This window comes from Gekko japonicus, unplaced genomic scaffold, assembly GCF_001447785.1.
Source record: "Gekko japonicus isolate JY-2015 unplaced genomic scaffold, Gekko_japonicus_V1.1 scaffold4564, whole genome shotgun sequence".
Lineage (NCBI taxonomy): Eukaryota > Metazoa > Chordata > Lepidosauria > Squamata > Gekkonidae > Gekko > Gekko japonicus.
In genome coordinates, this window is record NW_015168801.1 from 37,021 (window position 1) to 51,292 (window position 14,272).

Genomic DNA, 14,272 nt, shown 5'->3' on the forward strand with positions numbered 1-14,272 from the left:
GCCAAGATAAACCAAGCAATTTACCAGGAGGTGGGCAGCAGCGCAGTCCTCCAGAGAACTCCTGCAGCAACTAACAGCTGCACAAGGGAGATAGCATAGAGGCAGGGCAAACCCGGATTAAAGCACTCTGAAAGACCCGCCCCCCTGCGCTGAAGAATAGAATCGGTGTGCTGGGGGTGGGGGAGGAATCAGCGCCATTTACAGGGAACCTGGGAAGCTTTGCAAGCCGCAGAAGAGGGCTCGAAGAGCTGCATGCCGCCCACGTGCCACGGTTTGGCCACCCCAGTCTAGCCTGTCCTCACTGCCATTGGTTGTCGCTCTCGAGTACCACCACGTGCCCCCACTGGAGCCACTGCCAGTAATTACGGAGCCCTTCTGAATGGACTTCGTGAGGCCATCGCCCAGAAGGCCCTGAGGGGACAGCTGTGTGCTGGTGTTAGTGGGTTATGGTACCAGCTTCCGGGAAGCATGCACTGGGGAAAAGCCCGCGGACTAGGACTTAACGTTGGACCCCCTCGTGTTTGCAGTGACGGAAGTGTTTCAGGACTCCCGTTCAAGAAGCTCTGTTCCAGTACTGGTATTAGTGGGTTATGGTACCAGCTTCCAGGAGGCCGTCTCCTAGCATGCACTGGGGAAAAGCCCGCGGACTAGGACTTAATGTTGGACCCCCTCGTGTTTGCAGTGACGGAAGTGTTTCAGGACTCCCGTTCAAGAAGCTCTGTTCCAGTACTGGTATTAGTGGGTTATGGTACCAGCTTCCGGGAGGCCGTCTCCCAGTATGCACTGGGGAAAAGCCCGTGGACTAGGACTTAACGTTGGACCCCCTCATGTTTGCAGTGACGGAAGTGTTTCAGGACTCCCGTTCAAGAAGCTCTGTTCCAGTACTGGTATTAGTGGGTTATGGTACCAGCTTCCAGGAGGCCGTCTCCTAGCATGCACTGGGGAAAAGCCCGCGGACTAGGACTTAACGTTGGACCCCCTCGTGTTTGCAGTGACGGAAGTGTTTCAGGACTCCCGTTCAAGAAGCTCTGTTCCAGTACTGGTATTAGTGGGTTATGGTACCAGCTTCCAGGAGGCCGTCTCCTAGCATGCACTGGGGAAAAGCCCGCGGACTAGGACTTAATGTTGGACCCCCTCGTGTTTGCAGTGACGGAAGTGTTTCAGGACTCCCGTTCAAGAAGCTCTGTTCCAGTACTGGTATTAGTGGGTTATGGTACCAGCTTCCAGGAGGCCGTCTCCTAGCATGCACTGGGGAAAAGCCCGCGGACTAGGACTTAATGTTGGACCCCCTCATGTTTGCAGTGACGGAAGTGTTTCAGGACGCCCATTCAAGAAGCTCTGTTCCAGTACTAGTATTAGTGGGTTATGGTACCAGTTTCCCGGAGGCCGTCTCCCAGCATGCACTGGGGGAAAGCCTGTGGACTAGGACTTAACGTTGGACCCCCTCCTGTTTGCGGTGACGGAAGTGTTTCAGGACTCCCATCCAAGCAGCTCTGTTCCAGTACATTCGTGGATGCATGCCCCGAGGGCTGTGGGTTGTATTGGTGGAAGACTTGTGTGGTCTGCGGCAGGCACCCCCTCAGGAGATGGAAACGTATGTCTGGAACCTGCAAGAGATTCTGAGGAATACCCAGAAATGGGTCCATCGATACCTGACCGAGGCTCAGAGGGCACAAAACGAGCCGTGCAGCAGACAATTCTGTCTGCGGGATTTGTCACCAGAGGAGCAGCCTTTGTGGGGCCCCTCCCATCACAGGATACTGGGGGGACCAATCTGTACATGGTCCAAATCAACCAATCCCAGACACCAGTAAGTGGCTGCATGTTAATTTGCTGAAGGAACAGCAAGAGGAGACGGCCATTATTCACCATAACGGAGTAGGCTCCTGACGTCCAGGAGGTCCCGCACTGGAATCAAGAAGCAACAAGCCTGCCGGAGGTACCCCCAAGAAATGCCTATGCCACCCCAGGAACAGAGACTGTGAGACTTGCTAGGCTGATAGTAAAGTTAAAGGTTTCCCTTGCTCGAAAGCCAGTTGAATCGGACTCTAGGGTCGTGGTGCTCATCTCCGTTTCAAAGCCGAAGAGCCAGCGCTGTCCGAAGACGTTTCCGTGGTCATGTGGCCGGCATGACTAAACACCAAGGCGCACGGAACGCTGTTACCTTCCCACCGAAGTGGTCCCTATTTATCTACTTGCAATTTCTTGCTTTTGAACTGCTAGGTTGGCAGGAGCTGGAACTAGAGACGGGAGCTCACTCAGTCATGTGGCACACTCGTGTCTCGAACTGTTGAACTACCGACCTTCCACAGCCTGCAGTTCAGCGTCTTAACCACTTGAGCCACTGCAGCTCAATACCAAGGGGTATTTTCACCCTTCCTGGGTGAAACAGCAGAAGTCACTCATTGAATAAAGTGAAGGAGCCCCTACAGAAGGAGCCTCTGGCCCAGAAGACCTGAGACCCAGTCCACCGGAAGATAAGATGCCATGCTGAAACTGGGGGTGATAGAGCCCTCAGTCTGTGAAGGAGCCCTATCGTGTTAGACCTGGAGCTATATGTGTCTGGACTTCGGAGGAATTGAACAGAGTATCCTACCCCAGAACCAAGTACCGCAGCTACTAAAAAGGTGAAGCACACTACATAATAACCCTAGATATGACCAAGGGCTACTGGCAGGTTCCATTCAGGGCCCAAGATAAGGAAAAGACAGCCTTTGCCACACCAAGGGGACTGTATCCATTCATGACCATGCCCTTTGGGTTACACCGAGTGGGTGCTACATTGCAGTAATTGGTGGACCATTTGCTTGGCTATGCCAAGAGTATGTGGCTGCCTACATAGACAGCATGGAGATATTCAGCTGGTCTGGTCATGGACTGAACACCTACAGCATTTCGAAAGCATGCGAAGTATAGTCTGGGTGGCTGGGCTACACTTGAATGCCCGTAAAAGTGTTCTGGTCTAACCCTGCATCTACATGGGAGATGGGGAGGTCCAGACGGTACAGGAGATGGAAAAGGCCCTCCAACAACTGCCCATGATCAAGAAACACGATTCCCCATTGGAACAATTCAAGTCAATTTTGCATGCACTTTTTTTTTTGGGGGGGGTCATCAACAGTATTGCTTTTCTTGTTTCTGGTTTTGCGTCCTAGCTAAAATTGCACTCAAAAATTGTGCACTTGGAAAACTTAGGGAGAAAACCCACGGTAAACTGGCATATCTGCTCAAGGTAACTGAAAATCAAATGCTATTACTGTTTTACGGTGATACTAAAAGAACAGTCCCCGAAGAAAAACAGGGCTCGAAACATCTGCTATTCAACAAATAAATATCGGTAACATCCACTATTACTCTGATTTTGCCAGACAAGAATTCACGACTGCTCTGGGAGATGTTCTTGCTTAGATGAGTTTTTATTTTATTTGAAGTAGCTGAGATAGAAGCACAGAAGAAAGATCTAACATGTAGCAATGTTCCGCTAAATCAGGTTAAGAGTGTGAGCTTGGAGCCAGGAAGCCTCGGGTTTAAATATTGCCTGTGAACTCACTGTGAACTCACTGTGACCTCGAGCTAGCAGGAGAATTTCTTTTTTCAAAATCCCCCCCTTTAAGGTAATGCAAATGTAGGGTTTTTAACACGGTAAACCACTATTTCATTGCAAAGTATACATGTTTTTAAATAGCAGGAGATCTGACACTTGTATTGCAGGATCTGCTTCCTTGCGACTTAATGTTGGAGTGATGTCAACCTTCATTGCAACAAACAAAATAACCTTCCCAAGTTTCACACCCACTTTCAACACATTTGAATATTCATTTGTGCATCGTGTGTCTGCACTGGTTCAGCCCCGATTCTGAATGGGTTTAGACACACTGGAGATGAACACGTTTTGACCTAGCCATTTGGTCTCGCTGTAATGATCTGCAAATCATTAAATACTTTGGAAGCATTGGACATCCTAATTTTAGAAGCTTGGAAATGCTAATTTTCGTTGAATCTGCATGCCAGAATGTAGTTTTATGGCATGACATGGAAAAAAACCCAGATTCTAAATTATAGGGGAACTGCAGAATGTGTGATATGAATTCCACAGCACTTAACTCTGCAGCCTTAAAACCAGCTTTATACCCATTTGACAGAGAAGTCTCATCTGCCCTCCCGAGATAAGCTATGATAATCAAACACCTTGCGTTGCCCCTCACAGAACTACACATTCCAAGAAGCCATTATAGCTAAACTAAGTTAGGCTTGTTACATAGATGATGAAGAAGAAGAGATTGGATTTATACCCCGCCCTTCACTACCCAAAGGAATCTCAGAGCGGCTTACAAACTCCTTTCCTTTCCCCTCCCCACAACAGATACCCTGTGAGGCAGGTGGGGCTGAGAGAGCTCTGACAGAGACTGCTCTTTTTCAAGGACAGCTCTTATCAGAACTACGGCTTGCCCAAGGTCATCCAGCAGGTACAGGTGGAGGAGTGGGGAATCAAACCCAGTTCTCCCAGATTAGAGTCCGCACACTTAACCACTACACCAAACTGGCTCTGAAGGGGCACGTTTAGAATTCACAAATGGTGAGGCGATACTGGTTGCACTTTTTGTCATTCCACCCGCCGTCCGTGTACATCTCCACACAGTTTTCCGCTCCGTTGCCATTTGGTTCATAGCGACGCCAGTTTGTATAGTTCAGAGATGACTCGTCCAAATAAAGGAATTCCCCTGGCACTGGGCCCTCCTTCATTCCCAGGTAGGCGTATCGATTTCTCTCTTTCACGATACCCAGAATGGCTTCATTCTCTGCTTCGTTCTGGGGGGTTGCAACCGAGCCCCCGGCATTTAGACACGTTTGGCGCGTGGTTTCAAAATCCACTTCTTTCCCATCGGTAGCAAGTATTTTGTCTCCGACTTTAGTTATCATTCTTTCCAAAGCAAGGACTGCAAACGAGAGGAAAAATCATGGTTAACTATTCAATAACTTCTACAAACTAATATTCTTATGTGCACCATCCTGGTTTGGCGGCCATCAAGTGACTGAAATGCTGTGTCACTACATCGAATTGCAGAAGTTACTTGCTGGACTGTATCCCAGTCCCTACCAATGAGCACCACTAAAAAAAGGCAGAGGGATATGACACCCTTTCCAGAGGGTGTCAGGAGGAAGTGACATAGCTGCTGGGGGCTAGCAGAACCTGGCACCAGGAAATGACATCGTCACCCTGTGCCCACATTCCCCCCGATACAGGTTTTTGCATTGGTTTTTAATTTTTTTTTTAATTTTAGAAAATGATAATAATAAAAGGGATACAAAGGAAAGAAAGGGGGGAAATATATCAAAGATCATTATACATTGCTGGGTATATCAAACAAGAAATTGAAAAAAAAATTCTCCCCAACATCTCCTCCATCACAATTTTAAAATATTTTCTATAAGGCACAGTGATCCTTACTTTGGACATTTTAAATTTCAAATTTTTATTAATAATCTGTTTTGCAACTCCATTATTAATTTCATTACTGCATACTCTGTATTACATATTTCATCGTTTCATCTCTCTTATAGATCACACAATTAAAAATAAAGAATATTTTGTCCCAAATCCAGTTCCTTGAACATTTATATTCAAAACTTAGTTAATAGGCCTGTCTGACTACTGTGAATCAGTAAAGAAATACCTGGGGACACTGGGGGGGGGGGGAGTCTCTCTCTCTCAAATCACTTCCCGGTTCCTCTAAAAACTCGTAAATGTCTACAGCCAAGCCTACTGAAGTAGGGATAAAATAAAGGATTTTTCAGCAAAGGCTGTTCTTTACCTGTATAAACAGGTATGAAAGATGGTAATCGGAACAGTTACCTCCTTCAAGACGTAGGACTTTCTGCCTCAGATGTCTGAGGACCTTCTGCACTTCCGGGTCAAGAGAAGCAGGAAGACCTGCAAAGCGGTGTGAGAAGGAAAAAAGAGTGAAATTCAGTGACATTTCTAGCCACTGCAAAACCAAATGCTTTGGGTGCAGTATCGGGGGCACATGCAACAAGCCCCGCCCCCTGCTCCCAGCAGCCCTCAGTCAGAGCAAGAAGCAGCCAGGTAAGTTGCAGAGTCCCCCGTGGCCCCCCGGTCCAAAACAGTCCAGTGGTACCTTTAAGATCAAGTTTTATTCAGGTACAAGCTCTCCCTCCTCTGTGAGGACAGATCTGCATGTCCCCCCCCCAATAGCTAGCAATCCAAAACAGTCCAGTGGAGGCTGAGCGGTGGGTGTTGCCTTCTGACACACTTCCGGTGATGTCAGGGGGTGTGGCATATGCAAATAAGTGATGCTAATGAGCTCCTGCATCTCTTTTTCTACAAAATGACCCCTGTTGTTGAGTATTAAATACTTAATACTATGCCAGTTTTATCATAATTTTCGAACCGCTGGCTCAGGCTGTTGAGAGTTCCTTGATGAATATTCCCTCTGCCTGAGGAAAGGCGGGGAAAACTGGCTCCTAAAGGGCTCCGAAAGGGAAGAACAGGGATTAATTAAGTCTCTGTGTGATAAACATAATGCGTTGGTTAGGTTCCAATCCTCACCCCTGTGACAGAAAGCACGTGTAAGCAATGGTCTTCATTCTACACTTTGGGAAGAGCACTGGATGTTTTCCACATTGGTGGTGTGGATGATGGCACGCGGAAAAGTTATCCAGGATGCCTGGGTATTACTGTACTTTAGGTACAAAGACAAATATGGTCACAGTCCATAGACATGAAAAGATAGAGCCACAGGAACTGTGTAAAGTGCGCTCAATGTTTCTTTAACGATAGCAATAATGTTATAGATAAGAAAATTACAAAAGTGATACTAATACACTCAAATTGTAAATCCAGTTACATATGATAGAAGATAACAACGACAGCGGGACGGTGGTCTCCGGAATGCGATGCCGTTTCGACAAACGTCTTCTTCTGACCAAAAATCTATAAGTGGATGACGTATGGAAAGTTGCACTTCAATAGAAAAGCTACCCGATTCACATGGAGTCCAATAACAGTTTCACCTATTTCATTGCACAAGTAATGACAATTTCTCTCAGACGAAGTAAAGTTTATGTGTCCCACCGTCGTTGTTATCTTCGATCATATGTAACTGGATTTACAATTTGAGTGTATTAGTATCACTTTTGTAAATTTTCATATCTATAACATTATTGCTATCGTTAAAGAAACATTGACCGCACTTTACACAGTTCCTGTGGCTCTATCTTTTCATGTTTATTACTGTACTCTAGACATGATGACGATTTTTTCCCCTTTTACCTTGTGGTCCAGTTTCTCCTCTGTCTCCCTTCTCGCCTGGCTCCCCTTTTCCCCCTTCTGGACCAGGAAGTCCATCTCTTCCAGGGGCTCCTGGCAAGCCATTCGGGGGTCCCATAGGACCTGGAAGAACAGACAGCAACAAGACTTCGCAAGCCACTCTTCTCCACAATACACAGCAAGAAAACCAAAGGGTAAAGAGAATGCTTCCAAAGCAGCAGGTCGAACTACAGGCTCAAACCACACAGGATTTATATGCCGACTTCCTTGGAACGACAAGCTAAAAACTGAAATATATGCACCGTTTCTTTCTGTTTCTCATTAATTTGAATCCCCCCCCCCCCCTAAAGTCCCTGTGTCCTGTGCTGGGTGGCCCAGGCCAGCCTGATCTCATAAGGTCTTAAAAGCTAAGCAGGGTCAGCCATGGTTAGTACTTGGATGGGAGACCACCACCGAGGAAGTCCAGGCCTGCTACACAGAAGCTGTCAACGGCAAACCACTTCAGTTAGTCTCTTGCCTTGAAAACCCTGTAATGTCAGCTGCAGCTTTACATACACAAACACACACAAAGTCCATGTATTGTTGAACTGGTTAGCACAGCGGTGAGTTTCAGTTATACAATTCATTGCCACTGGTTTCACTGGGAAACTGATTTCTGGCTTTAGGCCCCCCTCCCAATTGGGACAGAATTACCAAGGATTATAGTCCTCACTGAAAGACTTGTGTCCAGGGCCGGCTCACTCACTAGGCGAACTAGGTTTACGCCTAGAGAGTGCCGGCCCTTAGGGGCACCAAACTACACCTGGCCCCCCACCAAAAGCCCAACCAGCCCGCGGATGGAGGACCCGAGGTGCCGATGGGGAGCCCCTCCGCCCCTCCCCTCTCTGCCTTGTCTTGGAGCGGAGAGAGGAGCAGCCGACGCCGCACTGGCGGGTGGTGGTCTTGGGCGGCAGGCTGGGGCCGGCGACGGCTGCAGTGGCGGGCGGTTCCGCAGGCCATTCCCGACCCCAGCCCTGCCTCTGCAGCCAGGGGCCGAGGGCCGGGCCGGCTCAGTGACCCGCTGCCAAGTCTGCAATCCTCTAAAATGATAACTAAAGGAAGATATTGGAGAAAACAATATGATAAGTCTGTTTTAGGGGTGCATATTTAGTTATTTGTGCAAAAATTTATTTGTGTGCATAGGTCTCAAAAAGGTCTTGTATTAAGAATAACAAACTATGATTTATTAGTTACAAATCTGTAAGATTAGATTACAGTGTTAAAAGGAGTAGACCCATAGGAATTGTATGTTTATAAATGAGGATGATTTATAGGAAATGTATGTTTATAATTAATCCAGTAGTAGATAAAAGATAAAATTATTTAGTCTGGGTTACAGGGTTAGTTAGAGCATGAAATTCAGTTAAGATAGGGTTTAGGTTCTAAAGGTAATGCAAATTGGGCTACAGTACTTGATAGAAATTGTTAGTAAGGTTGAGAATAAGAAATGAATTTCTAGTGAAGTACACTATTTGATTGACGTGATGCTTTGTGTTGTTGAAAAGGGGAAATGTTTGGTTTTCTGTTTTATGTCGGGTGTGTGTGGTGGTGGTGTGTAGATGCGTGATGTTTAAAGGTGTGGAAAATAATAAAAAGTATTAAAAAAAAAAAGACTGCGATCCTGTGCATTTAGGAGTAAAGCCCCTTTTAAACTTCAGAATTAGCCTGGGCAGGATCAACTTTAAATGGAAAAGCGGAGGCACGATGGGGAAGGGGTTGACCCAGCATCCTCCCACATGCTGGGAAAGGAGCACCTTTGGCGGCAAATTCGGCAGCCTAGAGGGCAGCCTAGACCAGAGTGCTTCATCTTTGCTTGGCCATGAGCTGCCCTCCCAAAGGCAGAGGAGGAGGAGGGGGCCTTCCTCGATCCATCCATTTCACCCACGCATATTCTCAGCTCCTCCAGCTCTCCACCCGCAGAAGCGAAGCGGGCAGCAACAGCAGCAGCCTCCGGGCTGAGAAAGAAGCGCGCGGAGCCCAGCTGAAGTTTGCAGCTCCCCCCCCCCCCGCATGGCACTCCGCAGCTCATCGAACTGGATTGGTCAGGTTATGGAGGGCAGAGCTGAGTTGACTCCGCGGCCTGCCCCCTTGCCCAGCCCGCAAGTGACAGACTGGAGGGAGGAGCGAAGGAAGAGATTGCAGGGGGCAGGGCTGAGGCCGAAGTGAGGCGTCTTGGGGGGAGGCTTGGTCGGGCCGAGCGATGCCCAGTAACTCGTCTGCTGTGGCGGGTGCCATTCACAAAGGCAAATGGAGTCTTCTTCTTCGGAGTCTGCGCACTGGCCCCGAGGGGGTTGCACGTGGGAGCGGGGCTCCTTTTTGCAGGCACCCAGAGAACTGCGGTGAGGGCAAGCGAGAGGCTGGGTGATGCTTCTGAAACAGTCACACCTCCAGCAGCGATCCCAAGCACTCGGCTGTGCCCCTGCCTGGAGGTTGGCAACCCTGTAATTGGTGGGCGCATGGGGGGGGGGGGCCAGAAGGTAGCCTCGCCTCGGGTACAAAAAAACCTGGAGCTGGCCCTGCTTGTGTCGAGCAAAATTAAAACAGACTAAGAGGGCAGGTTCCCATTTTATAGACAACTGAAACACCTCTTGTAGTGCGTGCCCAGGGAGACATTTTCGCAAGCCCAAGAAAGCATGGCAGAGTGGGCATCGTATAAATAATATAAAAAGTGTCATCAGGCTGTTTATGGAGCCAACTACATATTGGGTACGCCTGTCTTGTGTTGCTGATCACAGAGCGTGGACTCTAATCTGGGAGAACCGGGTTTGATTCCCCACTCCTCCACTTGCCCCTGGCTGGATGATCTTGGGCAAGCCATAGTTCTGATAAGAGCTGTCCTCGAAAAAGAGCAGTTTCTGTCAAGAGCTCTCTCAGCCCCACCTACCTCACAGGGTGGCTGTTGTGGGGAGGGGAAGGGGAAGGAGTTTGTAAGCCGCTCTGAGACACCTTTGGGTAGTGAAGGGCGGGGTATAAATCCAATCTCTTCTCTTCTTCTTCTTCAATGTTCTCTCTAAGCTGAGTTAGTGTGAGCTAGCTCACAGTTTTTTAGCCTCCGGCTCACACATTTTTGCCTTAGCTCAGGAAGGAGGGCTCCAGAGCAGACTAACTTAAGTAGTAGCCAAATCGTTCACTCACAACTTTAATGCCAGTCGCTTACAAAGTAGAATTTTTGCTCACGAGACTCCGCAGCTTAGAGGGACCACTGATACACATCACTGTGAGAAAATGGAGGATGCTGCCTGGCCTTTGGGTGTGTGTGTGTAGCGTTTTCTCCCTCTTCCCTAGTCTGTGGCACTCCCTGGGGTCACAAGATTGAAAACAAATATTTATGTTTATCTGCCATACTGACACTACTGCCCATCTCGGGGGAGGGGGGTACATAGCATCCCCCCCCCCGTACAAGCAAAGTATATTTCTCTGTATGTGGCATTCATAGTGCTAGAATAGCAAGCATTTAGGAACCCCATTTTTGTAGAATGAAAGCCCTTCCAAGATACTCCTGTATATGGATACTATTCTGACCTGGACAGCCCAGGCTAGCATGATTTTGTCAGATCTTAGAAGCTAAGCTATGTTGGCCTTGGTTAGGACTTGGATGTGAGACCACCAGGAAGTCCAGGTTCTCATAATGCCCCTCTATAAATCAAGGGTGCGACCTCATTTGGAATACTGTGTGCAGCTCTGGTCACCACACCTTTAAAAGGATATTAAAAAGTGCAGAAAAGGGCAACTCGAATGATAAAAGGGTTGGAACACTTTCCCTATGAGGAAAGGTTAAAGCGCTTAGGGCTCTTTAGCTTGGAGAAAAGACGACTGAGGGGTGACATGATCGATTATGCATGGGAAAGAGCAGGTAGAGAAACAGGTACTTTTCTCCCTTTCTCACAATACAAGAACTCGTGGGCACTCCATGAAATTGCTGAGCGGTCAGGTTAGAACGGATAAAAGGAAGTACTTCTTCACCCAAAGAGTGATTAACACATGGAATTCACTGCCACAGGAAGTGGTGGCGGCTACAAGCATGGACGGCTTCAAGAGGGAATTGGATAAGCATATGGAGCAGAGGTCCATCAGTGGCTATTAACCACAAGGTATAGATAGGGACTCTGGGGCAAGTGATGCTCCGTATTCTTGGTGCTTGGGGGGGCCAACAGTGGGAGGGCTTCTAATGTCCTGGCCCCACTGGTGGACTTCCTGATGGCACCTGGTATTTCTGGCCATTGTGTGACACAGAGTGTTGGACTGGATGGGCCTTTGGCCTGGCCCAACACTGGCGTCTCTTATGTTCTTATGACAGACATTGGGAAACCATCTCTGTTTGTCTGCCCCGACCTAGAAGTCCCAGGCTAGCCCAATTCTCATCAGAGCTTGGAAGCTAAGTTTTGTTGGCCTTGGTTAGGGCTCTAACACAAAGGGTAGGCAATGGCCAACCACCTCCGAACATCTCGTGCCTTGCCTTGAAAGCCCCGTGGAGCTGCCATAAATCAGTTCTGACTCGACAGCACTTTCCACCACCATATGGATATTCTGATTTATACGATTCATTTTTTCCCCTGTACCCATGCACTGCAGACACTGTTCTGCTGGACATTTGTAACCAGACTTGCAAGTTTTGGAGGAAAAGGCCATCCCTCTGACTTAACACGCACATGTGAAATATGTATGAAGAAGAAGAAGAGGAGATTGGATTTATACCCTGCCCTTCACTACCCAAAGGTGTCTCAGAGTGGCTTACAAACTCCTTTCCCTTCCCCTCCCCACAACAGACACCCTGTGAGGCAGGTGGGGCTGAGAGAGCTCTGACAGAAACTGCTCTTTTTCAAGGACAGCTCTTATCAGAATTACGGCTTGCCCAAGGTCATCCTGCCAGGTGCAAGTGGAGGAGTGGGGAATCAAACCCGGTTCTCCCCGATTAGAGTCTGCACACTTAACCACTACACCAAACTGGCTCTCATCTTGGAGAATTCCAGTTTTGCCACGCAAGATAACACAAGGGAGAATTCTCAGAAATCAGAGTAGCTGCCCCATCCTAGGAGGTCTAAGTTTGTCTGTGGATACTATTTGTTTACTAGAAATATCCAGCACTGCATATTGAACAATTACCTGGTGGTCCGGGGTTTCCTTTCATACCATCCCTTCCATCTCTCCCAGGCAACCCATTCGCTCCTGGCGTCCCGGGGATCCCCGGAGCTCCTGCACACTTGTCCTCTCCGTGACACGGCAGGGAAAACACGGCCGCCGCTACCACCACATAAAGCAACTGGTCCAACAGCCTCATTTCTGATCAGTCCTGGAAAAAGAATATGCATTTAACATTGTATGGCATTGCGTCACTTAGTCCCAAATGTGCCATATAAGAAGAAGTGGAAGAGGAAGAAGAGGAGGAGGAGGAGATAGGATTTATACCTCGCCCTTCACTCAGAGTCTCAGAGCGACTTACAAGCTCCTTTCCCTTCCCCTCCCCACAACAGACACTTTTGTGAGGTCGGTGGGGCTGAGAGAGCTCTTTTCAGAACTGCTCTGAGAGAACTTGTGACCAATGTTCCCTCTAAGCTGTGGAGTCTTGTGAGCAAGTATTCTGCTTTGTGAGCCACTGGCATTAAAGTTGTGAGCAAGCGATTTAGCTGCTGCATCAATTAGTTTGCTCTGGAGCCATCCTTCCTGAGCTAAGACAGAAATCTGTGAGCCGGAGGCTAAAAAACTGTGAACTAGCTCACACTAACTCAGCTTAGAGGGAACACTGCTTGTGACTGACCCAAGGTCACACCAGCGGCTGCATGTGGAGGAGTGGGGAATCAAGCCTGGTTCTTCCAGATTAGAGTCCGCAACTCTTAACCAATACACCAAACTGGCTCTATTACCCCTTTAAAACACGCCCTGACTTAGGTGGCTCCAGTGAGCCTGATCTCATCAGACCTCAGAAGCTAAACAGGCTCGGCCCTAGTTGATACTTGGATGGGAGACCACCAAGGAAGTCCAGGGTAGGCAACGGCAAGCTGCCTCCAAATGCCTCTTGACTTGAAAACCCTACAGGGCTTGCTGTGACTTTACAAGCACTTTCTCCCAGCACCCATCAAAACACTGTAGGGAACAAGGATCGGTCCTTAATTCTAAAGGTGAAATATTTCCTTTTTTCCTCCATCCAACTTTCTTCTCTTCCCACGCTCTTCTTGACTGCATCAGTGGCAGCACTTTGGTTAAAGGTCACCGCTCAACTCCTTGACATCTCTAGGATCTCAGACAGCTGACGGTGGGAATGGTCTTCCTCTGCCCGAAATCGTGGAGCGCCTCCACCATTCGCTGTCAGAGATAATGAGTTGGAGGCTCCGATGGAGGAACCAAGGCAGCTTCATCCGTGGTTAAGTTGACCCCAACATCAACGTCTGCATAATACGGCAGCGAAGATTTGAAAATGTTCAAAAACAAGGTGCTGTGAAGAATTATCTTGAAACAATAATACTCGCAGCCAATGTTCCCTCTAAGCTGTGAAGTCTTGTGAGCAAAAATTTTACTTTGTGAGCTACTGGCATTAAAGTTGTGAGCAAGCGATTTGGCTACTGCATAAATCAGTTTGCTCTGGTGCCATCCTTCCTGAGCTAAGACAAAAACGTGTGAGCCAGAGGCCAAAAAATTGTGAGCTAGCTCACACTAACTCAGCTTAGAGGGAACACTGCTCACAGTCAATAAAGCTGACAAGAGAGATCATCGGAGTCGCATTCCAGTTTCTGAGTTACTTACCCTTCTGTTCCACAACAAAACGAAGAGGAGGGTTTCAGATCCACAGACTTAATATAGTGCTGTCGCAGGGGTGGCTTCAGATTTAAGTGGAAATTCGATAAACACTTTTGAACGTAGGTGGACATTTGATCAGGGCGGGCTTGGATGAGTTTTCGGTTCGGTTACACACTCCATCGCTGGGCAAATACTTCAAATGGCTTCAAAGAC

The 14,272-nt window shown here is 48.1% G+C and overlaps 1 protein-coding gene across 1 annotated transcript; it reads right to left on the bottom strand.

Annotated features, from left to right (window-relative positions):
- Positions 1-4,560: 4,560 nt before the first annotated feature.
- On the bottom strand, positions 4,561-12,605 carry LOC107114267 (pulmonary surfactant-associated protein A-like). Its single transcript, XM_015415712.1, has 4 exons — positions 12,431-12,605; positions 7,292-7,411; positions 5,855-5,932; positions 4,561-4,937 (listed from the first exon to the last, which is right to left on the bottom strand). Exons 1-4 carry the CDS (start codon positions 12,603-12,605, stop codon positions 4,561-4,563), a joined length of 750 nt encoding a protein of 249 aa, XP_015271198.1.
- Between the last annotated feature and the right edge of the window lie 1,667 nt (positions 12,606-14,272).